This window comes from Parus major, chromosome 23 (assembly GCF_001522545.3).
Source record: "Parus major isolate Abel chromosome 23, Parus_major1.1, whole genome shotgun sequence".
Classification (NCBI taxonomy): domain Eukaryota; kingdom Metazoa; phylum Chordata; class Aves; order Passeriformes; family Paridae; genus Parus; species Parus major.
The window spans coordinates 1,449,270-1,476,615 of NC_031791.1; the positions used below are offsets into that span (position 1 = coordinate 1,449,270).

General features: G+C 61.3%; 3 protein-coding genes across 6 annotated transcripts in view; 2 read left to right on the plus strand and 1 right to left on the minus strand.

Moving 5' to 3' along the window:
- Positions 1-13,212, plus strand: part of TRIT1 (tRNA isopentenyltransferase 1) — a 16,688-nt gene extending 3,476 nt beyond the window's left edge. The window contains exons 2-11 of the mRNA XM_015649107.3: positions 4,357-4,519; positions 4,914-5,012; positions 5,208-5,356; positions 6,200-6,342; positions 6,581-6,692; positions 6,787-6,899; positions 7,914-7,991; positions 9,458-9,567; positions 9,863-9,977; positions 12,636-13,212. Of these exons, the coding sequence (XP_015504593.2) occupies positions 4,357-4,519; positions 4,914-5,012; positions 5,208-5,356; positions 6,200-6,342; positions 6,581-6,692; positions 6,787-6,899; positions 7,914-7,991; positions 9,458-9,567; positions 9,863-9,977; positions 12,636-12,766 (1,213 nt within the window). The 3' untranslated portion in view covers positions 12,767-13,212. The remainder of the gene's footprint in view (positions 1-4,356; positions 4,520-4,913; positions 5,013-5,207; positions 5,357-6,199; positions 6,343-6,580; positions 6,693-6,786; positions 6,900-7,913; positions 7,992-9,457; positions 9,568-9,862; positions 9,978-12,635) is intronic.
- A 3,921-nt stretch (positions 13,213-17,133) lies between these two features.
- On the minus strand, positions 17,134-24,624 carry LOC107214088 (protein FAM49A-like). 4 transcript variants are annotated; one of them, XM_015649115.3, is made up of 12 exons: positions 24,483-24,624; positions 21,843-21,927; positions 21,294-21,374; positions 19,405-19,526; positions 19,223-19,328; positions 18,907-19,043; positions 18,730-18,807; positions 18,502-18,618; positions 18,319-18,398; positions 18,090-18,216; positions 17,865-17,935; positions 17,134-17,754 (listed from the first exon to the last, which is right to left on the minus strand). In XM_015649115.3, the coding sequence occupies exons 3-12, from the start codon at positions 21,361-21,363 to the stop codon at positions 17,691-17,693; spliced, it is 972 nt and encodes a 323-aa protein (XP_015504601.1). In that variant the 5' UTR covers positions 21,364-21,374; positions 21,843-21,927; positions 24,483-24,624; the 3' UTR covers positions 17,134-17,690. The 4 variants fall into 4 exon arrangements, with proteins under 4 accessions (XP_015504601.1, XP_015504599.1, XP_015504600.1 ...); XM_015649113.1 differs by lacking the exons at positions 21,843-21,927; positions 24,483-24,624 and adding an exon at positions 20,016-20,095 and having other exon boundaries at positions 21,294-21,379; XM_015649114.3 differs by lacking the exons at positions 21,294-21,374; positions 21,843-21,927; positions 24,483-24,624 and adding exons at positions 20,016-20,095; positions 20,394-20,585.
- The window catches only part of HPCAL4 (hippocalcin like 4), a 9,704-nt gene continuing 3,884 nt past the window's right edge, over positions 21,527-27,346 (plus strand). Inside the window, exon 1 of the mRNA XM_015649127.3 lies at positions 21,527-21,547. The gene's annotated coding sequence lies outside the window, so the exon portion shown is untranslated. The remainder of the gene's footprint in view (positions 21,548-27,346) is intronic.

The window sequence follows — 27,346 nt, forward strand, 5'->3', positions numbered from 1 at the left end:
GGATATTTTGGAGCTGAATCCCCTCTGAAGGATATTTTGGAGCTGAATCCCCTCTGAGGGATATTTTGGGGCTGAATCCCCTCAGGGATATTTTGGGGCTGAATCCCCTCTGATGGATATTTTGGAGCTGAATCCCCTCAGGGATATTTTGGAGCTGAATCCTCTCTGATGGATATTTTGGGGCTGAATCCCCTCTGATGGATATTTTGGGGCTGAATCCCCTCAGGGATATTTTGGGGCTGAATCCCCTCAGGGATATTTTGGGGCTGAATCCCCTCTGAAGGATATTTTGGAGCTGAATCCCCTCAGGGATATTTTGGGGCTGAATCCTCTCTGATGGATATTTTGGGGCTGAATCCCCTCTGATGGATATTTTGGGGCTGAATCCCCTCAGGGATATTTTGGAGCTGAATCCCCTCAGGGATATTTTGGAGCTGAATCCCCTCTGAAGGATATTTTGGGGCTGAATCCCCTCTGATGGATATTTTGGATCTGGTGGATGTTTTGGATCGTGCGTTTTGTGCTCCGCTCCCTTCAGGCCCCTCCATGGGAATGCGCGCGGTGCGGGGAGGACCCTGCTGCAGGCGCCCGATGGCATCTGGGCTCCAGTTCCTCTTGTCCTGCTTTCCTTTTAATCTCATTCTAGCGTGACTGTGGAGCCAGGGCCGGGCAGCTCGGCTGCTTTATCCCGTAATGCAGCGTGCTGGCGAGGCGGGGGAGCCCCACCACGCTCCGCTGACCCCCGGTGCCCCCCAGCCGGGGCTGCTTTCTGCCTGGCTTTGTTCCCGTGGCGTGTCCCCCTGCCACGGCTCTGCCGTCCTCACGGGAGACTCGCCGGGCTTTGGAAATCCCATTGCTCATTCGGGACTGACAGCTGCCAGCAGCGTGTCGCCCTGTGTGCATTCATTGCTGGGCTCCCAGCAGCTCTGACAAATGCTGGCGGTGTTTTGGGCAGCTGCTGGAGCGGGAGCCAGGCTCGGGAAGGGGCTGGAGACCCACCTGTTCCCACACACAGGCACCCCTCTATCCATCCCTATCCATCTCCAGGGTGTTTTCGTCATGGCTCTGAGTCGCTCTGCTCAAATTACAGACTTAACTGCTGCCTGCTTGCAGCTCAGGAGCTCTGGTTAATCTGCTGGCCTCTTAATCTTTCTTTTTGTCCTTTCTGTTGCTGTTTGTCATCCTAGTGAGTTTTGTTGAGGAGTAAGTAATGCCTTGGAGAGCTGGGCAGGGTGAAGCCAGTCCTGTTTCCTTCATCCCTGGCAGTGAACATGCAGGGATCCCTGTGCCAGCTTGATGAGGGCCCCATCCACTCATGATCCCACTGTCCCTTCTGGATCCCAGTGTCCCTTCTGGATCCCAGTGTCCCTTCTGGATCCCAGTGTCCCTTCTGGATCCCAGTGTCCTTTCTGGATCCCAGTGTCCCTTCTGGATCCCAGTGTCCCTTCTGGATCCCAGTGTCCCTTCTGGATCCCAGTGTCCCTTCTGGATCCCAGTGTCCCTTCTGGATCCCACTGTCCCTTCTGGATCCCAGTGTCCCTTCTGGATTTCTCCCCTCGGCAGTGCTGCTGCAGTTGCTGTAGCACACATTTCCCAGTCAGTGTGTGGAGTCAGGACATCTCCAGAGCCTTTGCTGGCGTCGTTCTCATGGCAGGGATCAGGGCAGGGAGTCACTCATGTTCTCCTTGCACCCTTGCTTGGTTTGGGTTCTCCACACCCCTCTCCAGCAGGGCCCCTGTGAAATCCTGGTGTTTTCCTGGCCATAAATGGCCTGGATGTGCTTGGGGTCTGTCATATCACCTTCTCCATGCCTTGCACTCAGGCTGAGGATGGTGCTTTCCCCCAGCGATGACAGAGCTGGAGTCAGAGCAAAGATTTGGGAGAGCCTGCCCTTCCTGGGCTGCAGATCCTGAAAACCGTGGGTGTTTGTGCATCCTGCCTCAGTTTCCCCACCTTTTCCAAAGGTTGCCTTCCAGCCCAGCACGGGGGCTCAGCACAGAGGTGGGAGGATCCTGTCAAGGCTAAGCATCTTTAGTGCTTGCTTGTGTTCTGTGTCTCGGAGCCCGGCTGCTCCAGTCTGCCACTAATCTGTTTTGGGGCCTTAGAAAGCAACAAAGGCTTATCTGAGCCGCTGGCTGAAAATAGAAATGAGTGTCAGGAGGACGTCTCGGTGCGAGGCCCTGCCGACAGCCAGCTGGTGGAAACCTTCTCCGGGCTCACTGCCTGTGTGTAAAAGGCTGCCTTTGTTTCCTCGCAGCCCACACACTGACACCGCATTCCTCCCCTTGTTGCCAGATATTCCGGGAGGCTCTCGGTGTTTAATCTGCAGGAGAACACGGGGATAGCAGCCTGTGTATCCTGGATGTGTCCGTGCAGGGCGCTGGGAGCTGCTGGCTGACTCCGAGCTCTCTGTGCCTGCTCTCTGTGCTCGCTGTGATTTCAGTGGGAATTGGAGGAGCTGGAGGGTTGGAAATGGGGAGAGCAGGCAGGGAGCCAAAGCTCACTGAATTCAAAGGCTTTCTGTGCCGGCTGGAGGCCCGTGTTGAATGGAGCTGCCGAGCCCAGGGATCAATAGGCTGCCTGCAGCCACGGGGCATGTTGGCAGAGCTGCCTGTGGGCCCGTCCTGCCTGCTCACCGTTCCCTGGGGCAGCTGCCTTTCTGCAGGCTTTGCTCGCCCTCCCTCTCCCCCTCGCTTCCTGCCCCCTGGGCCAGCCTTTTGGGATGGGAGCAGGAGCCAGCCCTGGCTCTCCCAGCTCCGAGTGCCAGAGTTAAGCAAGGTGGGAGCGGAGCTGGTTCAGCCGCCCTGGCAGCTCCCATGACTGCTCCAGGCAGGGCTCGGGCTTCCCTGCTCCACTAACCTGGCATCGTCCCTCGCTGCCTCTCCGTGCCTGCTGCCCCTGGGTCACCTCTGTGTCACCTTGTCCTCCTGTCTGGGACCAGGGGAGCAGTGGGTGGAGGCCGTGCTGCAGCCGGAGGTTTGGCAGCTTCTCAGAGGGGATTAAGGGGAAATTTATTTCTTGAAGTCTGGCTGGGGTGGGTTCTGGGGGGAGGGATGGAGGAGGAAATGAGTACAGCCATTTTCAGTCCTTTTCCCCCATCATCCCGGTTTACCCCATGCTGGGAGACTTCTCTTAAGCAGGAAGGCTCTGAGAACTAAACACATCCTTCCAAAGCACCTCCTTTGTCACCTCCTGCTCAGTCCTGGGCATGGCACAGAGCTGGGCTGGCCAGAGAGGCTTTACGTGCCCTGCTGTGGGCTGCCAGCCCCCCGTGCTGAGGAGGGTTGTGTTTGCATGGGAAGCAGGGTAAGGACTGTCCTCCCTTCTCCTGCCTGGAATCTGCTCTCGCTGGGAAGGACTCTGCTGGTGGAACACCAAGCTGTGGCAGCTCCAGCCCTTGCAGCCCCTGGATCTGCGGGCTGGGCTGTGGCTGGTGCTTTACACAGCCTGGAGGGTGGATTTGCTGCATCTGCTGGGATCCAGGTTGCCTTGGCTCTTTACCAGGAATGCTGCAGAGGAGTTGGTTTGGGTGGCTTTTCTCCCTGCTCCGCTCTCAGCTGAGGGCCAGCATCTCTCAGCAGTGCTCTCACAGGCTGTGTGTCCCCAGTTTGTGAATGAGGACGTGTGGGATGCTGCCGGTTGTGCTCACCGTTGTCTCCTGCTATCTCAGCCAGGACAGTGCCCCATTCCCCTGGGATCGCTGACCTGCTGCCTTCTGTATCCGTGAGGCTCAGGGAGAGCAGGCAGCTTTTGAGCTGTGCATGAGCTGAGACTGTCTGTGTGTGTTTAGGGGGCTCCATGTGTGTTGCATCCACAGAGATCTCTGTGTGCTGCCGAAAGGAATGATCCTTGTCCCCACATGAGACTCTGTGCTGTGCTGGAAACCTTTGGAGAGCAGCACACCTGAGCTTTTAGCTGCAGCAGCAGCAAGGTGGCAGCTTGGGGACCCTCGTTTCAGAGCTCTGTGCTGGGCTGGTGACACTGCCCAGCCTCTGACTGCACTGTCCAAGAGCTCAATCAGCCTTCCCACCCCTAATTACAGGGTTGTATCAAACCAGGAAAGCAGTCACGAGCGGTTGGACTCAACGGTTCATCTCCCTTGGGCAGGACAAACACCAGGGAGAGGCAGCCTGGCCCTGGCAGGAGCAGGTGTTGGCAGGGTTCCTGCTGCCCTGCCCAAACGTGGCACGTGCCTCTGCTGTGCCCCTGCCTGTCCCCTGCCTGTCCCCTGCCTGTCCCCAGCCTGTCCCCTGCCTGTCCCCTGCCTGTGCTGCCTGCCCCAGACACCAGCAGGGGCTGGGAGGGGTGGCTGGGACAGGGGGAAGCAGCAGTGATCAGTGGGTCACAGAGGTGAAGGACAGGCTCTTCTCTTCCCCAGGTGTACAAGGGCTTGGACATCATCACCAACAAGGTTTCCCTGCAGGAACAGCGACTCTGCAGACACCACATGATCAGCTTTGTGGATCCCCTTGTCTCCAACTACACTGTGGTGGATTTCAGGGACAAAGCTGTGCCTCTGATATCCTCTCATGCTGCAGCCTGCCTGGCCGAGCAGGAATGGGCTTCCCTCCTCCATGGCCACAGGGGTCAATGGTTGGGCTCTCCACATCCCAACTGACTCTGTTTTTTCTGCTGGTGAGAGGGGCTTGGGGCTTCTTTTACCCAGCTGACCCTCAGCACAGCCCAGGGAAGGTCTGTGCTGAGTGTTGCTCTCCCTGGCAGTCCTGGGGAGTTTTGGTGGTGGCTGGCAGAGGTGACAGACAGCAAAGAGAGATGAGGTACACCTCTGACCCTGTCCTGCAGCCTTGCTGGTTCCCTGGGGCTGGGAGAGTGGGATCTGAGCCCCAGGCTGCTGCTCCCACAGCCTTCCCCCCCTGCTCTGCATCTGTGCTTCCGCTCCTTGACTCTGGCACATTGAAGATATCTTTGCCCGGGACAAGATCCCCATTGTTGTGGGAGGAACCAACTACTACATCGAGTCCCTGCTCTGGAAGGTCCTTATCAACACCAAGGTACTGTGGGGGGCTGTGAATCCCTTCAGGAAAGGATGAATCTCACGTTTAGGGCAGGCTTCCTGCACGGTGCTGTCCCTGCTAGAGAGGGGCAAGGAGAGACCTAAAGCCCCTCCTTCACCCCATTGTTCTGGGGGATCTTGTTGCTTACACTGGCCTTGCACCCCTGGTTCAGGGCTGTCCTGTGCCCCACAGGAGAAGCCCAGCAGTGCCCCCAGGCTGGAGAGTGACAGGAAAGTGGAGCTGGAGCAGCTGGACAGTGCTGAGCTCCATCGGCGCCTGAGCCAGGTGGACCCGGAGATGGCGGCCAAGCTGCACCCCCACGACAAGCGCAAGGTGGCCAGGTGAGCTTGGCATGCCAGGGCCAGGAGGTGCCAGGGCCCAGCACCCCTTCCCGAGGGAATTGTGTGCCTGGGAGCACGGCAGGATGAGCATTCCCACCCCAGGTGGATGCTCCTGGTGCCTGGGGACCTTGGAGTGCCGGTGCTGGGGGCTCCCTGGGATCTGAGCCCTTTGGCCACACAGCCCCAGCCTGAGCTGCCTTTGGGGTGCTGTGCTGTGCTCTGGGGCTGCTCCTGCTCAGTGCCCCAGCAGCAGCAGGTTTGTCTGGAGCTATTTAAAGAGCAAGCTGCCCTGCTGGCTGAGTAACATAGCTGAGCTCTGTGGGAACAGCACGGCAGCAAGACCAGGCTTGCTGCTCCGTCCCAGCCGAGCCCTGGCCCCGGGGAGCAGAACACCGCCCACCCCATTCGCACGGTGCAGGGGGATGGAGGCTTGGGCACCAGCACAGCTCCTCCACCTCTCTCCTTCCCTGCCGGGGCTGGGCTGGGCTGGTGGTAAAGCTCCACAGCAGCATCTCAGCGCTGGTCCCTTCCCTGCAGCCCTGCCTGGCTGGAAAGGGCAGGGCTGGAGCCAGATCCCTGTCCCCTGCAGGGCTTGTCCCGGTGCCAGGCAGGAGTGGGTGGCTGTGCTCTGGGCTCCTTGGGTGCCAGCACTGCACCCCCAGGACCTGGCTGTGCGTGGATGTCGGGCACGGGACGGGGCTGGCACCTGCCCTCCCCCCACATGAGAGGGTTGGATCTCGGCGAGTGTCTGCGGTTCCCTTTGCTGGAGCCCCCGGGGCTGCTGGGGGAATGGGAACTCTCGTCCTCACCCAGCCTTTGAGCTCTGTGTGTCTCTGCTTCCAGGAGCCTCCAAGTGTTTGAAGAGACAGGGATCCCCCACAGTGAAATCTTGCAGCAGCAGCAGGAGGAGGAAGGTGGGGGGCCCTTAGGTGGGCCCCTGAAATACCCACATTCCTGCATCTTGTGGCTCCATGCAGACCAGGCAGGTGAGAGCGGGCTCCTGGCTGGCTGAGCAAGGGCTGGCTCCCTGCTCCTGCCCCATCCTCCTCCCTGGAGAAGGCAGCGACTCCTCTGGCATCAGTGGGTGTGACACAGAACCTGCTGGGCTCTGCCTTCCTCAGGTGGAGCAGCAGCCTGGCAGTGCTGACTCGAGTCCTGGCAGGCTGTGCAGCCCCCCAGGGCACGGCTCCCCGCGGCTCAGCGTGTCCTGCTCTCCCCCTGCAGCTCTGGATGCACGGCTGGACAAGCGGGTGGATGACATGGTGGCTGCGGGGCTGCTGGAGGAGCTGCGGGACTTCCACCGCCGCTACAACCAAGAGAAGGTGGCAGAGAACCGGTGGGTGAGCAGCCAGATCCTCTCTGCTCCTCCCTCTGGGGGTCTCCCACTGTTCCACAGCAGATGGCTGTGAGCCCTGCCTTTGGTTCTGCAGGCAGGATTACCAGCACGGCATCTTCCAGTCCATTGGCTTCAAGGAATTCCACGAGTACCTCATCAGTGAAGGGAACTGCTCACCCGAGACCAGTGCCCTGCTGCTGGAAAAAGGTGGGAGGAGCAGCCTGTGTGCCCCCCAAAGCTCCAGGTGACACCACAGGATGGTCTAAACCAAGGTGACAGCCCCAGCTGCACCTTTCTCTCTGCATTTCCCACTTCTGCCAGCCCAGAGGGGCAGGGACTCCTTTCCCAGTGCTTGGAGATCATCTCTGGGCACACCCAGAACATCCCCACCCTCTCCTCAGAGCTCCTTGCGAGATGCACAGGGTACAGGGTGAGCTGGGATCTGGAGCAGGTGCACTTGGGTGATGGGAGCCCAGCTGGGCTGTGAGAGCAGGGTAGAAAACAGGAATGACACAGAGCTCAGCATGCCAGCAGCACTGTGCTGACAAGGAATGTGTGCATCAGTCAGCAGGGATGCATCCTCTGGTGGTGTGTTGTTCTGGAATGTCTGGGCTGATGTTGGAGGGGAGCTGCTCTCTGCACAGGAGGAGGCCCAGGCAAAGTCCATCTGTGCCAAGGAGGGTTCAGTGTGGAGGTGAAGACTGAAGGAGCCACAGAAACGATAAAAGGCTTGAAAACAAGTCTGATGCAGAAGGAGCTTGTTGTGTCTGCTCAGGAGATGATTAGGAGGGATTTGATAAGCCTGGTACTAAATATTGAACAGTTGTAGAATGGTAAATCATCCTCTGCTGGGTGGGATGAGCAGTGCAGGGCTCCATTTCTGCAGAGAATTGGGCATTATGAGGTCAGTGCAGCACTTGAACAGGTTGTCCTAGCTGCTAAAAGCTTCAGGGTGGAGGGTTTGCACCCTCTGTTTATTCAGGGATGTTTGGGGTACCTTGTCCAGCCTTTCCATGTTGCCACTGCCCCTCCACTGTGTCAGGGCTCAGCCTCTTCTCAGTGCGGGCACAGACCCCCAGAATGACAAGTAAGAATAATTCTCATGGTGCCACCCAGAACAAACTTCTTTCTTGTGTGATTTCCCTCCCCTGGAGCCTACAGCCTCTTCTCACTGACCTTTGGGGTTTTTATTTGCCTTTTGTTTAACTCCTCTGTTAAAAGGGATCCAGGCCCTCAAGCAGGTGACAAAGAGATACGCCCGGAGGCAAAACAAATGGGTCCGGAACCGCTTCCTGAAACGTGAGTCCTCTGTTCCCACCTCTCCTCATGCCCCACTCCAGCTCCAGAGGGGACACTGGTGCTTTGGGGCAGCCTGTGTTTGGGACTCTGCTCCCACCCAGCCCCTCCAGGAGCCACCCAGAGTCCCCATCCACCCACCCACCCACCAGGCTCTGCCTCCCCCAGTTCCTTCCCGCTGGTTTGGGTTGCACAGCGAATCTCCTGCCCCTCCTGAGACGTGTCCTGCCCACAGCCTCTCATCCCAGACACTCAAGAGCCAGCTGTCCCCCTGTACCCCATCCCCTCCCAGCAGCAGAGGGATAAAATCCCAAGCAGAGGCTCAGCCCCGTGTTGAGCACCGCTGGATGATGATGATGATGATGATGATGATGGTCACAACATCCCTGCAGCTGAATGCTGCTGGGGGGCTCAGGAAGGGCGTCCCCACACACCCACACATGCTCCTGGCTGGGAGAAAAGCCCATTTGACAGCTGCCCTCCAGATTAGGAGCAGGAGCCCCGTGGCCACGCTCTCTGCAGTGGCAGGGAGCCAGCAGGACTTCCCCATCCCAGCCCCAGCCTTGGAGCAGGGCCAGCAGCAGCAGCTGGGAGCCGGGCACTTGTTGAAAGGTGCTCAGTAGGGGCAAAACAACAATAAAATAAATAATGAAAAAAAAAAGAAAAAGAAAAGGCAGGGAGAAACTGGAGTCAAAAAAAGATGGGCTTTGAAGGAGGCGCAGGAGCTTTGCCAGAGCCATGTGCTGGGTGGCTCAGCTCACCTTTCTGGTGGCAGGTGTGCTTCAGATGGGCCTGTCAGGGGCTTGTTTGTGGGCACAGCAATAAAACCAGCACCTGCTGGGGACTGGCTTTGTCCAGGCAGGGACAGCCATGTGCCCATGGAGGGCAGGTGAGCCAGGGAGAGCAGCCAGGTCACCCAGGGAGCAGGTGCTCTCTGATGGCAGCTGTTCCACCCTGTCCAGGCTGCAGCAAGTGCCCTGTGCCCTGGCACTGCGCCAGGAGAGACCAAAGGGGTGGCTGTGAACCTGTGCCTTGTCATTAGTAAAGCATCTCCTGCCATGTCCTGCTGCCCCTGTGCAATCAGTTCCAGCTCTGAGTGGGAATCTGCATGCTCAGATCCCTCCATGTCTGCATTCCTTGTAAGCGTGGTGGGGTGGCTTTGTGCCTGGATCCAGCTCTTTCATCCTCCCAGCCTCCTGTGGACCAGGGCTGGGCTGAGTTGGTTGTTGTTGTGATGGGCTGTTGGCATGCTCAGATTCCAGAACACTCTCCCAAGGGCAGCCAGCTGTGAAGATGCTTCCCTGAGTCCTGAGGTGTTCCCGCTGCTTGCAGGAGGGAATTCTGGCTCTGCACAGCCTGGTGCTGTTGGCTTCTGAATGCTGATAGGAAAAAGCAGATCCCTCTGCTCCCCCTGGGTTCTGGGAGGGGCTGCTGGGGCTTTCTGGAGCTGCCTCCTTGTGTTTCTGTAGGTCCTGGGCCCAACGTGCCCCCAGTTTATGGCTTGGAGGTGTCTGATCTCCAGCGGTGGGAGGAGGATGTGCTGAAACCTGCCCTGGAGATTGTGGAGAGCTTCATCCAGGTACTGGGGAGTTGGGCTTCACACTGGCTGGCTTCTCTGTGGTCTCCAGGCCCCCTCAGCTGGCACACAGTCTCTCTCTGGAGCAGGGCTGGCTGTTCACATGCCCAGCCTTGGCATTTCTTTACAGCAGTAGGAGTTTGTTGTCTCAGCTGAACATTTCCCCCAGTGCTGCACTTGGTAAAACTCCGGTGTCTGTCTTGCCAGCCTCTGTATTCCCATCCCAGACTCTGTGGAAATGAGCACAGGCACGTGTTGATGGGGCAGAGACTGATTTGAGGCATTGTTTGATCTGCAGGGCCGTGAGCCCCCGGCAGAGCCGCTGAGGATGGAGCGCGACGAGGAGAACAAGCGGAGCCATCGCGTGTGTGAGCTCTGCCACAGACTCATCATCGGGGACAGGGAGTGGGCAGGTAGGGCCCAGACAGAGCCCAGGAGGGCTCTGGGGCTGTGGGGTGGTGCAGCAGCTCCCCTGTGGCCGGATGACCCCCAGCTCACGATCCTGGGATTGTTTGCAGCCGTTTGCAGGAGCTGTGCCACAGGAACCATCTGTCAGGATTTCCCCCTTCCCTGGGCTTCCCCCCCTTGCCCAGCACCCAGTAAACACAGAGAGCATCACACCAGGGATCTGTGTGAGCCTGTGTTTACTCAGGGCTCCTGGTCCTTCACAACACTCTGGATGCTTCCTCAAAAAGCACAGAGCAAATCTCTAAAATTCTGCTGTGTAAATGAAAGTTACTTCATGTTTTTAATAGTTTGGTGTTGCTCCAATATTTCCTATTTGTGTGTGTTTTTTTGTTTTTTTTTTTTTCCTTTTTAAACTATTCCTAGCTGTAATAGTAATAGGGATTTTCTATTTTCAATAGACTTACTTTAAAAGAGCTCAGCTGGAATCAGATTAAGTCAGTGAATTTATCTGTGCTGGGAGGCTCATGCTGAGAGCCAGAAACAAAAAGTCATGGAGAAACTGGCTGCAGAAATGAACCTGGTAAATCTCCATGTGTTGCCCAAATACAGGATGTGCAGGGTCATGGTTTAACCCCAGCATCTGAGCCCCCCACAGCCACTCACCCACTCTGTCTCTGGGAGACAGAACTGCAGGGGTGAAAGTGAGAAAAACTGTGGGTTGAGTTAAAGTTTAATACAGAACACAAAGTAAAACAAGGAATTAATTCACTGCTTGCCATGGTTGGGCAGATGCTCAGCCATCCCCAGGAAAACTGGGCTCTAACATGGCTTTGGGATGACAAACTCCATCATCCCCATGTCCCCCCCCTTTTCTTCCTCCTTCCCCCCAGGAAGCGTGAGCCGTATGTTCTGGGATATCCCTGGGGTGAGCTGGGGTCAGCTCTCCCAGCTGTGTCCCCTCCAGCCCCCTGTGCACCCCTCTGAGTTGCTCTGAGAAGCAGAAAAGGCCTTGACACAGTTCCAGGACTCTCAGCAATAACAAAACATCCCCGAGTTCTCAGCCCTGTGCTCAGCACAAATCCAAACACAGCCCCAGACCAGCTACTGTGAGGGAAATCAACTCTGCCCCAGCCAAAACCAGCAGACACAGACACAACCAAAGATAAATTTCCCAGGCTGTTGGGTTTGAGGAGTTGCTTTTTCCTGACTGGGAGCTGGCTCTGAGTAGGAGGCTCCTTGCAATGAGATCAGTTAAGTGCAGTTGTTATTTCAGCCAGTCTCAGCTGTCTCAGGAGGAGCTCTGGCTTGTCCAGAACTGAAATCTCTCAGGGTCCCTGTCATCCTTTAGGTCCAGCAATTTCTGTGATCAACTGGGAGCTCCTGGAGGTCCCCCCAGATCCCACAGCTGCAGCTCCCTGTCCTTGGGGATGTCATCCCAGATACCAATCGATGGTGACAACGCCTCCCTCAGCCAGGACCAGCTGTTATTCTCTGTGTCCAGCTGAACTGGGCTCACATCCCCAGATGGTGGCAGAAAAATGCTCCAAATCCTGGGTGTTACTTGTGCTTGCAGAATGGAAAAGGAGCAGTGGTGGGAGCTGGGTGGATCTGCACTCTTGGTTTGTTTTCTTAGGTCAGGTGACAGAGAATTTTGGGAACTGCTTTCCCAGCGCCCTGCTGGCTCTGGGGGATTTTAAGATTCGATCTGATTTTACAATTTATGTGGACTTCAAGAGCACAACTCCCCAGACAGCAGCAGCAGCAGCAATTGGCACTTCCTCAGCCACTGTAGCTTGTGACAAATTGCAGGAGGTGAGACTTAACTCAGGCTGAGGGTGACCCTCATGCAGCTTTGCATGTGATTTCATCCTTTGGCAGAAAAAGGATGGCTGGAGAACACCTGAGGGCTTTGATTCAGCCAGGACATACCCTCATTTAATTAAGGCCCTGCTTGAAAAGTTAGTGCTTTAATTGCTGCTCTGATCTCTTGGAAATGGCAAAACCTCCCCACCAAGATGGTCAGACCAAGCCTCCCCTGAGATAAAACCACTGATAAGGAGGTTTGGCTGTCCTTAAGGATGTGATTTCACCGAGAAATGCAGCTCCTGCTGCTCCAAGCCGAATCCCTGGGATTACCCCTCTGTTCCCATCTGACTCCTGCTGCGGTGTTTTCATGGCTGGGGCACTGCCCTGCAGTTCTTCAGAAGTTTAATTCTGCTCCAGGCTTTTCCCTGGCTGCCCTGTGGGATGCACAAGATACTGCCAGTGCTGTGGTGCAGTCCTACAAATGATCCTGGCAGTTCTCCATGGGGAACAGGGAGTTGCACAACCTCACCTGCAGCCTGCAAAGTGTCACCTCTTGGGAAACTCATCCCCTCTTCCCTGGAGAGGTTGGGAGCAGGTTTTTTGGGAGTGACAGCCTGCAACCTTCTGCTTACACAGAATTTTTCCCTCTCTCAGTTCTTCCTGAGGAGGTTTGGGAGCTTTATCCTCTTCTGAGCCCTGATAGTTTGGCCTGGAAGTGTCCCAGGCTTTGGGAGTTCACTTTTGGGGAATGAATTGTGCAGGAGGCTGGGAAGGGAGGCTGCTCTGCCCTGCGTGGGGGTTGGGCTGTTTCCTCCTCCAAATTCCACAGATTAAACTCTGTTTCCCTCTTCCTCCAGCTCACACACGGTCCAAATCCCACCTGCACCACCTGAAGAAGAGGAGGAAGCTGGAGGCGTCCAGAGGGACCGTGGGGGACAGTGGGGACACAGAAAACTCAGACGAGGATGGCAGCCTGCCTTTGCCTTAGGCCTGGAAAAGGGAGCAGCTGTGCATCCACCTGCGTGGAGAGGAAGCTCCTTGGTCCTGGGCAGTCCTGAACCGAGGAGCTGAGTCATTTTTATTTTTTTTTTGGGATGAGGCAGGCGTGTGACGGCAAAGGCTGCATGGGATCCTCTGTTCCCATGCTCCCCCAGCCCTGCCTGGAACGGGCTGTGCCCCGGGGCAAGGCTGCTGGGAGCATCCTCCCATGCAAAGTGTGAATTCCTGCCAGAGCTGCATCCTTGGGATGGCTGAGCTGCTGGTTGTGTGGATCCCAGAGACAGAAATACCCTGACTCCTCCAGCTTGGCCGGGAGTGCAGCTCTGGAGCCCAGCGAGCTCTGGCTGCCTTTATTGTGGAGAGGATATTTTTTTTTTTTGTTCTTTTATATGCAAATAAAGTTGCAGGATTATTGTGGCTTCCCCTCTCTGTTAACAAGCGCGGTTTCTTTGCTCTCTGATTCTACCTGGCCCCAGTTCCCTGCTCTGGGCACAGGGCAGGGGATCCAGGTCTGGCTCCTTCTCCCAGTCACCTTTTCCACAGCTCCTGAGGGAGCTGAGCAGATGTTCCCAGCGTGCTGGGAGCCCTGTGCACACAGCAGGTGCAGGAGGAGCTGGCACCTGTTAAACAGGAACTTGGAAATGATCTCATCGAGTTTGCAACAGATGAGCCTGTCCTAGTTAAGGCAGAATTCCCAGGGGGTTACACTGTGGTTTGGCACAGGGAACAACCGGCCCCGAATTTGAATCGGAGCTACTGAGCAGCAAATTCCTGGTGCTGTGTCTGCCAGGCAGTTGGTGTCCCAGTGGTGTTCCTGGAGGATGTCAGTGCCATTTGTGCCTGGAATGCTGCTCTGGTGAAACCAGGACAGCCTTTCCAGGGCGTTTGGGATTCTCCTGGCAAATGCAAGCCTGGGAGGGTTTGAGGCTTGGTAGAGCACAAGTTTTTCCTTGTACTGTGCCATGTGGCAAGATCCAGGGCTCATCCTGCCAGGGAAGGGCTGCGTGGGTGGATTTCCAGCATGGGCTCTGGAGATTCCTGCTTTGGTGGGGATTAGATTAAACCTCCCATTTGTGTTCCTCAGCGTGGAATTATTCCCGTAGCGCCCCGTGGGGCTGTGAGGGAGCTCGGACTGAAGGGAAAATGAGGGGAAGAGCTGGGAATTTGGCACTGGGCAGAGCTGGGTGCCAGCTTTGGAATGCTGGGCACTGTGGTGCTGCTGGGTCTTTTCTCCAGCCCAGACTTGTTTGCCATCCGTGCTGACTCAACCCATGGATGTGGGCTCAGCCCAGTGCTGGAGGACATGGCCAGGAGATCGTGGCATGGAATTGTGTTCTCCCAGCCTGGAGAGACAAAGTGTGAGCTGGGAATGTGCTGAGCTGGTTTGTGACAGCTCTGAGATGTTGAGTCATCTCCCCAGGCCAGGCTGGCATGGCCAGGGCAGTGCTGGGAAGGAGGGCTGGGATTATCTGCTCCAGCTCCTGGGTGCAGTCAGATGTCCATACTGTTAGAGATGGATTAAATATCCTTAATCGGTTTAATATGAACTTTGTTATCCCCACAGATTCATGTTATTCCTCTTCCACGGTAGCCTGTTCTCTTCAGGAGCCTGCTGGGGATGGGCTGTGCTGGGCAGGGGCTCCCAGGCCTTTTCCCCCTTGGTTCCCAGGTGTTCCAGGTGGACAGGGTGTCCCACACGTCCTTGTCCATGCACTGGAGTGGGAGGTGGAGGGAGGATCCTGCCAGCACCGTGGTCCAGGTGGGTTTTCTTCCTTGGAGGGGTGGGGGCTGCCATTGAGAGCAGTTAATTTCAGTTAATTTAAGCAGAGCCAGGAGCATCCCTGCCGTGGGTTGCTTTCCCTGTGTTGTGCCTCTGCTGTGTGAAGGTCTTCAGGCAGGGAGTGGGACTGAGCTCTCGGCAGGGTGACACCAGCTCCTGGTGCTGCCACCAGCTCCTGCTGCTCCGGGCCCTGCAAAAGGGACAAACAATGCAGGAATCGCTCGCCAGTCCCAGCCAGGGCTCGCTGAGAAAGTTGTTGTGGTCTCAGGTTTCAGGCTGCTGTCAGTGCCGGGAGGTTTGGGGATGGGGAATGGCACTTCACTCCATCTGCCCTCCGCTAATCCCCAGACAAACGCGGCTCTTCCATCTGTGCAGCCGGAGCCGCCGAGCCCATCACACCAGCCACTTAATCTAAATGGCTTTGGCCAAAGATAAGGTCATTAATTACACTGGGATTAGAAAACAGTCCAGCCCCGGCGTGGCTTGGCTCGCCATCCATTAAAGTCCTCGGCACCCTGGTCGGGCTGAGCACGGAGATGCTGAGCTGGAGGAGCTGCGTGTTCCTGCTGCCCGGCACCATCCCTGTGCCGCTGGTGTCCTCGGGCACTGCCCTCGCTTTGGCATTTTGTCACTCTGCTGCTGTGCTCCTGTCCCAGGCTGCTGGCAGGGCTGGGTGCCAGGAGGAGCAGAGGCAGATCCAGGGGTCCCCCTGGCACCGTGGGAGCCCAAATCCTCGTGTCCAGCAGTGAGAGGTGCAGCAGCTCCTCACTGCACCCCACTCAGCCCCTGCCAGGGCTCCTCACCCCGCTGCCCCTGGCGTGGGTGGCCACTGTCCCCAGAACTCAGCTCAGATGTGCCTGTGAGGATCAAGGAGTTGTACATCCCTTTTGGCTCCCTTTTCCTGCCCGGTTTTGGCTCTGAAATGCTCCGACAGGAAATGGTTCCTCCACGCAGCGCTGCCCTTTGCCTGTGCCACCTCCTCTGCCCTGAAAAGTGCCATGCCGGGGACAGTCAGAGCTGGGATGTGGCACCAATTCGGCCTCACAAGCAAGGGGCACCACAGGGGGGATGTTATGGGCTCTGTGCCAAGGCCCAAGCAGCCCTGGGACACCGGGACACAGCTGCCACCTCTCCCAGCACCGGTGACCAGCTGGTGTCTGTGCCCGTGCTCACGGGTGGCTTTAAAGCTGTCCCTTGACTCCTGTTGGAGGGTCCCGGCTGGTGACGCTGTCCTGGCTCTTCCCAGCCCGGTTCCCACACTGCAGGGACGCTCCTGGGACGGGCCAGGGACCATCTGGGGGACGGTGTCACCTGGGGACATCAGCTCCCGCAGACACGCGGCAGCTGCAGCCACCGCCCTGAGCCGTGTCCCGGCCTCATCCTCAGCTCCCAGGTGGGACCCTCGTGCTGTGGGGATTTCAGGAGGCCCTCGGGTCCATTTGGGCTCAGCAGGGCTGGGTGGCACCGCTGCCACCACGGGCCGGTGGGTCAAAGGGACTAAGGGGGAAACTGAGGCACGGCTGGGGCGCGGAGCGGCTCGGGAGCAGGGCAGGATTTTGGGGAGCCCGTGGCCCATCCGATGCCTTGGCAGCATTTCGGGTGGCTGTGGCGAAGTCAAATGTTGCAAGAGCCTAAAAATAAAAGGAGCTGTTGGCCGGGATTGTGCAAGGAGCTGTTGTCCCGGTCCCGCCCCGCGCGGGAGCTCGGTGGATTTGGCGGCAGAGGCGGCCGGGCACGGCGGGATCCTGGCACGAGGCTCAGGAAATGCCAAAATCCAAAGGGATGGGGGCTGTCCCCCCTCCCTGTCCCCTCCGTGCAGCCCCGTGTCCGGGGAGGGGGGGTCTATGTGGGTTTGGGGATGTGGGGGCCGAGCTGGGCTGCAGGTGGGTGCGATGGGTGTCCCCATGGTGACACCCTGAGGAATTCCAGAGGGGTCCAGAGCTCGGGAAGCCGTGGGGACACTGCCCATGTGCCCCCCAGCACGCACAAGGGGCAGTGGGGAAACTGAGGCAGAGCCTGCCGGCGTCGCCTTGCGCGAGTCTGCGGGTGTGTGGTGCCACCCCTGGGGTGTCCCTTGTCCCCCCCCGGCCCTGCAGGGCAGAGGGGGCTCGGCGGTGCCGGTGGCTGCCGTGTGCCAGGCGGGAGAGGTGGCGGCAAGGACGGGGCTGGCAGGACACCAAACCTCAGGGGACTCGGTCCCTGCGCCACCGGAGCGGTCCTGGGGTGTCCCCTGGGGGGTGACACAGCCCCAGCCAAGGGTCCTGCCCTGCGGGGGTCTCCCCCAGCTCGGGGGGGCTGCGCTGCGGGGCCGAGGGGGCGCGGGGCTGGCGTGGCACGGCCGGGGCCAGCGTGGCTGCAATGTCGCGGTGTCACAGGGCCATCTGCCGGCAGAGCCCCACGGCCACCAGCAGCACCCCAGTGCTCCCAGTCTGCAGCCGCACTGGGGAAGGAGGGACCCAGGGTGGGCTGGCCCCAGCACGGTCACTGTGGGAGGTGGCATTTGTCCCACACGGTGTCGCGGTCCCTGGGCCGGGGTGGGAGGGGACGCAGCAGAGACGGCCCCGCTCTGGCCACGGACGGATTAAATGTCATTTTATTTCACACCCCCCAAAAAAATGTAGAAAAGAAGAGGTGAGTGTGGATTTAATTGCTCGTATTAAAAATCTACCAGGTGAGACTGAGCCGTTTCCTCCAGAGTCAGTGCAGATCCACAGGGATACTTCTTCCTCCTCCTCCTCCTCATCCTCTCCCTCCTCCTCCTCCTCTTGGGGACCAGGATGGGGACAGGGGCAGCACCTGCCCCCTCCCCACGGTGCCCCCGTGCCACGGGCACCCTGCTGCCAGCCCCACCAGCGCTTCCCTTGCCGGGGTCTCTCCTGCCCGGCCCCGGCCCCCCCGGCGCGGTGTCCCCACGGTGCCACCCGCACCTCGTGTCCAGGAGCGGGTGCTGATTCGGGGGTGGGAAGGTGGGGGCAGGAGCCCGTGGCGGGGGAGGGCGGCCCGGGGCCGTTTCCATTTGCTTTTAATATTTCTGTGTATTCCTCGTTGTCCCTTTTCCCTCTGTACAAAATGAGCTGTATGGTCATGGGCGTCGGTGACACGGTGACGTGCGGCTCCGGTGGCCGCCCCGCTCTCACTGCAGCAGGGCCCGGATCTGTTTGGACGTGGTGTCATCGTTGAGGTGCCGAGTGGTGTACCTGGACGGGGAGGGGACACGGCTCACAGCCCCCCGAGCCGCTCTGCTGTCACCCCACAGCGCTGCCGGGGGACGCCACAGCCCCGCTGTGTCCCCAAGCCCCCGTCTCACCTCAGAGCGTTCAGCAGCCCCTCGGTGCTGGTTGAGGGTTGGTCTTTCAAGACTTTAATGCAGCCTTTCATCTGATGGGGGCAGAGAGAGGGGCTGGGAGACCCCCGAGGGACCAACGGGGGCTCCCCTTCCTCCCCTTCCTCCTCCTCAGTGCTCAAGTCAGGGATCACAGCCGCTGGGGTGGAGTGGCTGTGACCCCACAGCTGTGACCCCAAGACAACTCACATCAATCTTGGAGGTCTTGGCGAAGGCCCCCACGGGGTGGACGTGGTCATAGAGGATGATGACGCCGACCATCACCCTCATGCAGAAGAGCAGGGTCTCGGTGTTGGTGAAGCGGCTCCGGTACTCCCTGTGCCAGGACAGAGGCTGCCTGAGCTGGGCGGGGTGGCAGAGGGACCCCAGGACCGAGATGTCCCCCCAGAACCCCCAGGAGGGGATTCTAGGTACTCACGGGGTCTCCAGCATCACCCTGCACACACAGGCCATGGTGCTCAGGCAGTCGGTGGTGTCCTCGATCGGGAGGGTCTTGTTCTGAAACCCAACAGGTCCCAGCTGCTGTTTCCACCCCCAGCCCGATGTGTGGCGGCTGGAGGGGGTTTCTGCCCACCCTGAGGGTCCCCCCAGCCTCCCTCACCTCTGAAACGAACTTGGTGGTGGCATTGCTGAGTGTTTTCAGCATGGGGGTGGCCTCGGCGTAGAAGAGGGACATCCTGTTGGCCATCTCGTTGTTCACCTCGCTCTCTGCATCCAGCTGGGGGGGTTTGATGTGGGTCACCGGGGTGGCTGAGCCCCCCCAAAACCATTCCCAGCCCTGTGAACCCCTGGGGGAGGCCACCCCCGGTCGGGGGAACAGCAGAGTCACCTGCAGGTTGTTGATGCGATTCCGGCTGATGGTCCGTCTGTAGTAGCTGAAGTCGTTCTGGATGGCGGGGTTGGTCATCTGAGGGGGGGACAGCAGGGTCAGGGGTCCCAGGGGACTCTGCCGGCTTTGTCCCGGGGTGGGGACCCCCCCTCGCTGCAGCCCCGCACGGGGAGGCACCTTGAGCTCGTCGAAGCTGAGGGTGAAGTGCAGGATCTCGGCGAACTGCTTGGCCAGGGCTTGCTCCCGTTCCAGGTGCTGGGTCGGGGCGTACGGGGGGCTGGTGAGGGCCTCCAGCAGGCTCCGCAGGGCGTTCTCTGGGGACAGAGCACTCCCGGTCCCCCTCTGCACCTCCACACCCCCCCCTCCCCCAGGGGAAACTGAGGCACGGCTCAGCATCCCGGGCTGAGCACAGGCACCGCGGCCGGGACTCCCGCAGCCTCCGGGGAGGGATGCGGGATGCACGGCGGGGATGCGGGGGAGCTCAGGCGCTCACCCAGCCGCAGGGAGAACTCGTAGAAGCGTTTCAGCTTGGCGACCAGGGGGCACACGGCGCTCCAGGCACGCTCCTGCAGCCGCAGGTCCCCGGGGTTTTGGATGGCCTGGGAGGGGAGAGCGCCAGCGCTTGCCCCAAGCCGAGCTGGGGGTGCGGGCAGGGGGAGCCGGGGCTGCACCCACCTCTCGGATCTCCTGCCCCGCGCCCGTGTAGGACTGCAGCTCGGCCAGGACGGTCTGTGCCTCCTCCAGCACGGCGTTCACCTGGTTCCACACCGCAGTCTCGGCCTCCGTCGGCTGCGCATCTGCAGGGCAGCGCCCCGGGGAGAGAAACCCGGAGGGCTCTGAGCGGGGCCCGGGGCGGAGAGAGCCAGAGCGGGGTGCCAGCACCCCATGCCACGGCTCCCCCGCCGGCCCGCAGCCCTTCCTGGCGGGATTCTCCCCCTGATCCGTTCTCCTTGCCCGAGCTCAAGTCAAGCCGTGGAGTGGGGGGCAGGTGGGGGTGAGTCCTGGCTGCCCTGTGACCGCGGTCCTGCTCACCACGAGGGGTCCCCGAGCAGCCCCCTCGGCCCCGAGAGGCTGCCGAGTGCCCCGGGGGAGAGGTGCGGAGCGACAGCCCCCGGCCACGGGTCTGGCCCCCCTCCCCGGGGACACCCCCGGATGGCAAAGGTGGGGGAGGACGTCTGGGATGGGCGCGATGCGATGGGCGACGGGGACAAAGAACTCAAAATGGTGTGGATGTGGAACTCAGGAGAAGTACGAAACAAAAACGGAAAATAAAAATCCCATCTCACTTTCAAAGTCAAGGAAAAAATTAGGGCCTTGGTCAAGTTCGTTATAAGTCAACACTTTTAGAAGGTTCCCCATGTGAAACCTGCAAGAGAAGAAACAAGAGGAAAAAAGCATGATGGTGAGGTGGAGCCCGGGGAAGAGGTGCTGGGCTGCGGGCAGCGGCGGTGGCCGGAGCCCCGTCCTCCCCCCGCTGCTCCCCGGGGGCTCGGGGGGCTCCGGGGGTGACCCCGCGGCTGCTCCCGGCCCCGGGTGCAGCCTCTTCCCCCCCGATGGTGATGAGCGCTGGCGGATGGGGTGATGGAGAGGGAGGAGCGAAGGGTGGAGAAGCCGCCGGGAAGTCCCCGATATCCCTGGAGTCGTGGCTACAGCCAAACCCTTACCCTAGCGCAGAGCCAGCCCCGAAATGAGGGGTCCTGGGGAGCCCCCAGAACCCGTGCCAGGGGGATGTGGAGGGGGCTGGAGGCAGGAAAAGTTCGTGCTGCCTCAAAGGAGCCAGGAGGAGCAGGAAGGTCCCTCGCCGTGGGAGTGGGGGGCTGTGTGACCCCAGCTCTGGGTATTTTGAGGGGTGCCGGAGTCAGAGGTGGAGTGGGGAGCTGTGCACGGCCTGTCCCCGCTGGGGATGGAACTGGGACCGGGGCTGGGGCGAGCAGATGTCACTGCGCTCCTTCCGCTCCTGCTCTGAGCTGTGCCCTGGGAGGAACAGCGGGAGGGGGAGCCAGGGGAGCCCTGGGGCTGTGCCTGGCCTGGCATCCTGCCACAGTGGCCAGCGGCTCCTGTCCCCCTCCGTGTCCAGCCTGGGGGGCCGAGAGCTGTCCCTTCCTGTGCCCAGATCCATGGGAAGCTGAGGCAGGTCCCTGCTCCCCGTCACTCGGTGCAGGCTGCGGCCACCGCACTGACCTTCCCAGCGGTGCAGGTGGCACGGATCATTCATTCCCTCCTCCTTCCCCAGCCTGCAGGCTGTCCCTGTCCTACCGGTGTCACGGGACACGCCACACGGCCACCAGTGCCATCAGCTAACAGCACTGGGTGCGTGCCCGGGGTGGTGCCGGGCCAGGTCCTGCTGCATCCCGCATCCCACCACTCAGCCAGGACGGCTGCCCCACTCTCGGAGGGATGGGGCATCTCTCACCCTGCCCCATTTTGGAGACGTTTTCAGGGTCCCAAAGCCCCTGGGGACACGGGGCTGCTCGGGGACACTGTGCCTGTCCCCATCCTCTGGACAGCAGCCGCGGTGGCAGCCCTGGCGCCCTCCCCATGCCCACCCTGCTCATGGGACTTACTTTCAAAATCCAGGAAAAAATGAGGACAGTTTTCTAAATCTTTGCCCAATACCTTTATCAGGTTGCCCATGGCCAGCAGACCTGAGCGAGAGAAACAGAACAGAGTGGAACAGCACCGGTGCCGCCGGCCGGACACCCCGGCACCCCCGAGCCCCCGAGGGCCACCACCACGGCACCTCCCTGTGCCCACCCCGGTCCCTCCTGGCCGGGCATGGAATGTGACAGCTCTCCCAGCACTTCTGCCAGTTCCAGAGGTGGGAAGGGAAGAAGGGTGAGAGTCTGGGAGCTTTGTGCTCCTGGGGCACCCCTGGCCATGCTGCCACCCCTGAGACACCCCAGTTCCACACCCCTGGCATCCCCAAGGGATGGGGGACTGCCCCAGGTGACCCCCATGGTGTCACACCATTCCTCTGGGTTATGGGGCTGGGCATCCCCCGTGGACAGGAGAAGACCCCAAGTGGGAATTGTACCCCACAGACCCAGTTTGGGGGTCTGGTGCCCGTGCCAGAGCATCCCACCCAGCCCACAGCTGTGCCCTCGGGTCCTTACCTCAGTGCCAGGTGTGGCAGTGGTGGCTACGGCAGGAGCAGGGGCTGTGCCACCCACCTGGGTCACTTCATGGGCCGGCGGGGACCTGTGGGCAGGAGGGCAGGAGGGTCAGGGCACCCCACTGGGCACCTCCCTGCCCTGGGGACCCATGGGTGGGTGAGCAGGTGGGGAAGCACGGTGGGACACTGGATCTCCCCTCCATCTCATGCCGCCACCAGCCTTCACCTCATTTACTTTGATTATTTTTTATTGCCACCGGGAGCTCACCAGGCATCGGGCTGAGCATCCCCGTCCCTCTTCACCCCTTGTGGGACCTGCCAGCAGCTCAGGGATAACCCCAGAGCGGAGCCATCTGTCCCCATCTCTCCTTGGGGAGGCCACGATCCCCAGGGATGACTTTCCCAGCTCCAGTGGTTGGGTTTGCTCTTTCCTGAGTGCTGTGTGAAGATCCCTTTATGCCGCCGATGAGCCACAACCCAAATCCTGCAGGCAGCGGGATGCTCCCCCCGTTCCCTGCATCCCACCCTTCCTACAGGGATCTGGGGGGGTCGGGATTGGCCCCCTGGTGTCAGCAGGCTCCGGGAAGCAGCCACGGGACTCAGCAGGTTGTAATTAAGCGCTCGGGTTTAATTAATGAAGCTGGGGAAGGGGAGAGCTGGAGCAGCAGGGGGAGGGATGGGGTGGCTTCGTGCCTGGAATGGGGCTGTGCCCCCCAGCCCAGCCCAGCTCTTCCCACTCAGCCCCAGCCCAGACCCTTGGCATCAACAGTGGTGGCTCTGCCTTCCTCCTCTTCCTCCTCTTCCTCCTCTTCCTCCTCTTCCTCCACTTCCTCCTCCCAGGCCCAGGAAGTGGTGGCTTCACACAGGGGCTGCACACGCCTGAAATGCAGCTGGGTTTTGGGGTAACTGGGGTACACCCAGAGCTGCTCCGGCACAGTGACCCTGGGGTTCACCCTGCTGAGTACTGGGGTGTTTGGAAAGGCTGCTGGGGGGTCCCTGGGGCGGGAGATTGGCACCTGCTGTGCGCTGGCACTGGCACACAGCTCGTGCCACCGCTGTCCTTGACAGGCAGCTTGGGGCCGGGATTTGTCACCGCTGAACTCTGCCTGTGCCGGGGAAGGGGCACGGATGGGTCCCCGGTGTGGGGACACCCCGGGGTGACTCCAGAGCCGTGGGGCAGGGTGCCAGGTGATGGTTTGGGGATTGCTGCAGCCCCTTGAGCTGGGGGGTGGCTCCGCTTGGGGTTCAGCCCCGGTTTTGTGCCATTTCCTTGGTCCCAGATGCTTAAACCCCGCGGTGGCATTTGGCCCCGGGGGCCACGGCACATCCCTCCCAGGGGGGCTGTGGGAGAGGGCGAGGGGCTCCCCCCAGTGCTGGCTGCCCAGTGCTGAACTGGGGGAACTGCGCGCCCCAAATCCTCTGGCAGAGACACCCCCAAGCCGGCAGCGCTCCCGGAGGAACGTGCTGCCACAGGAGGGCTGGGAAGAGCAGGCTCCCTGTCCCCAGCCACACCCGAGATAGCCCCGGGCTCTGTCCCTCCCTGCGGTGGCCTCGTTGCAACCCAGCCCCGCTCCAGAACCTGCCCCTCTTCCCTCCCCGCAGCCTCTCCCTGCTCCCCATCCGGCCCCACGGGGACCCACGGCCGGTGTCACCTCCACGGGGACAGCCCAGCCCATGGGGTGAACCCCCACCGCTTCTCCAGGCAGGACCAAATCCTGCATCCAGGAGCATCCTTCCCCCGAGCCGGCAGTGCCCGGGCCGGTCACACCGGAGGGGCAGCGATCCCCCCCGGTTCAGGCCACCCCGTGTCACCGTTCTGGGGCTGTGCCCCTCTGCTGCCGGCGCAGCATCGCCGTGGGCACCGCAGCCTGGTGCAGCGCCGCAGCTCCGGCCGGGGGCTGCCTGCCCCTTCCCCTTGACCTGGCCCCGCTCCCCGCAGCCCCCCGCCCGCCCGGTGCCCCCCGGTGCCCCCCGGTGCCGCTGCCCCCGCCCATGGCCGCGCCGGCACCGCCGCAGCCGCCGCAGGGTCGGGCGCGCGGTGCCTGAAGGATTTTCCATGGTGGGGGAACAGCCAAACTACCACACCCGGGAATCGGGGTGCCGGGACCAGATCCCACCCCGGGATCGGCCGGGGCACCCCCAGCCCTGAGCAGGGTGGAGCTGGGGCGCGGTGACCCCCCACCCCCACCCCGCTTTGGGGAGCTCCCTGGCCGGAGGGATACGTGAGCCCTCCATGGGGCTGAGCCCCCCTCGAGTGGGGCCGGGGGGTTGCAGGGGGCTCTCCGGTGCCTGCCTGCGGCTGCGGCTGCGGCTGAGCAGCCGGATTTACCGCAGGGCTGCCGGGAGCCGAGCCGCAGCACCCCGCGGGCGCGGGCGCGCACCCACCCGTGCGCCCGCACCCACCCGGGGCCACCGCGGGGCTGCAGCAGCCCCAGGTGGGGCGAACCCACCCCTCCATCGCCCACCCCACCGGCACCCACTCCGGCACCCACCCCGGCACCCCCAGTCCTGGCCAGCACCGCGGTGCAGAGCGGTGCCCTGCGAGGGGCGGCCGGCGGGGTCCCTGCGGGACACGGGCAGCCCCTCGCCCTGCTGGCAGGCCTGGTGGCAGCCGTGTCCCCGTGGCCGTGGTGGCACTCACCGTGGCGCTGGGAGCCCGCGGGGCGGGCAGGCGGTGCCGGCGGCCGGGAGGCTGCGGATGCTGCCGAGCGCGGGGTGTCGGGGACGAGCCGCCCGCCGTGTGCGTGAGCCGCCCTGCGCCAGCTGCCGAATGCACCACAAAGACCACCATAGCCCCCCGGCCCCCCCCACGCCACTGGTGACGGTGACGTCTCAAGTGAGAGGGAGACGGGGATGTTTAACCCCCTGCGTGCCGGCCGGCAAAGCTCTGCGGCCTGGCCGGGAGAGGGGTCCGCCTGCTGCTCCCCGGGTTTAGGGGATATCCAGAGGGTTCCCCCCATCAGAGCCAGCTCCCAGAAGGGGGAGGGAAAACATAAATATTCCTTGGTCTTGCCCCAGCCCATGGGGGGCACCGCTTTCCCCGGTCCCCTCTCCGGGGAGGGGGGCGAGCACCGACCCCAGCTGGTGCCACCGCAGCGAGGACAGAGCAGACCCACCCGCCGGGACCCCTGTTTTGGGCAGGCAGAGCCCTCTGTGCCTCATCAGCTCCCCCAGGACGGGGGCAGAAGGGGTTTGGGTGGCGTGAACCAGCACAGAGCTGCTCCCGCTGGGGTGATGCAGGAGGAACGCCAAAATTGAGCTATTTCTGCTTTTCTACCCTGAGTCCCCCCCTTTCCAGGCCAGCACCAGGCATGACAGTGGGGACATCAAGAGGGACCCCAATGTTAGGGTCACCCCAGGCCCAGCTTGGTACCCAGAGCTGTCCCTCAGGGACACGGGCGGGGTGACAACGGCACCTTCCTCCTTTACGGGGGTTTTGTGCTGGGGGGTCACACGGGGGCTGGCTGAGCCACCGATGATGCCCCGAGCACCGGCGGTGTCACAGCTGGGTGACCCCGGCAGCGCTCCGGGACAAGAGCTGTCGGGATTCTGGGATAAGCAGCCGTGACTCCTGCTCCCCACAGCCCCCCGCAGTTTGTGGGGGGCTGAGCCGGCTGCAGCTGGAGGCAGAGGGGGCTGAGGGGTCGCCCCCATCGGGCACAGCCCCCCGGGCCGTGCTGCTGCAGCCCGTAGCCGCTGGGGGAAGCTGCAGCCCTTTGCATTCCTTGGAGCCGCTGGATAGGGAGGATTTTCGGGATCAGCTCCGGCTCCGGGGGTGGGTGTTGGGGGGATTGCAGGGGTGGGGAGGGGAAAGCTGTGGCGGAGCCAGCGCTGCCTGCACGGCCGTGTCCTCCTCCCCAAGACCCAGGGTCGATGTCCCGTTCGAAGCTGGGCTCATGCAGGTTTTGGTGCTGCCCCAGTCTGGGTGCTGGGCTCAGCTGGGTGCTCTGCCCTCCATGACCCCCAGGCATCCCCCCAGCACCGCGACTCGGGGGCTCAGAGCTCCGAAAAAAACATCCCAGGACCACACAGTCACCCTGATCCTGATCCCAAGGGCATCCCTGTGACCTGGCACTCCCCTGCCTCTTCCAGCCGCCCCACGCCCCCCCGGCACCCCCTTCCCGTGAGCTGAGCTGGGCCGGGCGCAGCCTGTGCCGCTTCAATTAAACCCTCATTAATTTTTCAGTCCCCCTGAGCACCCCGGGCACGGGCGCTTTGCAGAGCTGCTAATTGGTGTCTTCTCTACTCCACATCCAAGAACAGCCAGCGGGGCCGGGGGGTTCATCCCCCTCCCCAGCTCTTGGGGATGCTCACGGAGAGGCTTTGGGGCCACACCGAGCCACGTCCCGTGGCCAGCAGAGGCCGTGGAGGTGACCCAAAATCCGTGGGGCAGAATCGTTCCAGGCGGGGTCCTGGCATGTCCAGGGGGGTCCCAGCTCTCCTGCCCCCAGGGTGGGGGGAAGATGAAGCCCCTCAGCCTCCCTGCTGCAAATATTTGTGTTTTTCTGTAACTCAGACCTGCTCAGCTCCAGCTGGGGTAGTTTTTGTTCCTCTGCAGCAAGGGTGTGAGCACCTGAGGGCAGGTGCTGAGCGCCCCATGGCACCCCGCAGCCCCACTGGGGATGGGAACTGGGATGGGATGGGAACGGGGATGGGAACTGGGATGGGATGGGTTGGGTTGGGATGGGATGGGATGGGATAGGATGGGATGGGATGGGATGGGATAGGATAGGATGGAATCCATGGGATGGGATGGGATGGGGAGCAGCCCCGGCTGGCTGGAGACTTCATCCAGCCCCAGATACAGAGGGGCAGCTGCGGACGGGCCCAGGACCGCAGCAGGATGCCAAGGTCACCGGGAAAAGCTCTCGGCGATCTCCATGGAAACATTCCACGTTCGATTCTGGAGATCAAAGTGCTTTTCTTGTCCCTCTCTCCTCTGCCAAGCGATGAGCCACCGGTGTGTCCCAGTGTCCCCAGCGCAGGCAGAGAGGGGCCAGCACTCCCGGGATCCCACTGCCAGCATCCTCCAGCATCCCGCTCCCATTTCCCCTCCGAACATCCCAGTACCCCCCAGCATCCCACTGCCAGCATCCCCCCAGGATCCCACTGCCAGCATCCCCCCGGGATCCCACTGCCAGCATCCCCCCGGGATCCCACTGCCAGCATCCCCCCGGGATCCCACTGCCAGCATCCCCTGCATCCCGGTCCCATTTCCCCTCCGAACATCCCAGTACCTCCCAGGATCCCACTGCCAGCATCCCCCCGGGATCCCACTGCCAGCATCCCCCCGGGATCCCACTGCCAGCATCCCCCTGCATCCCGCTCCCATTTCCCCTCCCGACATCCCAGTACCCTCCAGCATCCCACTGCCAGCATCCCCCCGGGATCCCACTGCCAGCATCCCCCCGGGATCCCACTATCAGCATCCCCCTGCATCCCGCTCCCATTTCCCCTCCCGACATCCCAGTACCCCCCGGGATCCCACTGCCAGCATCCCCCCGG

Bases quoted from the DNA above. Each gene is read 5' to 3' on its own strand.
- LOC107214088 (XM_015649116.2), bottom strand. From the start codon at position 20,127: ATGCTTTTTTCCTCTTGTTTCTTCTCTTGCAGGTTTCACATGGGGAAC. The intron at 19,044-19,222 runs GTGAGCGCCTGA...CTCTGTCCCCAG, and splicing joins CGAGTTCTCCCTGCGGCTGG to AGAACGCCCTGCGGAGCCTG. The intron at 17,936-18,089 runs GTGAGTTGTCTT...TGCCCCCATCAG, and splicing joins CCAAGACCTCCAAGATTGAT to ATGAAAGGCTGCATTAAAGT.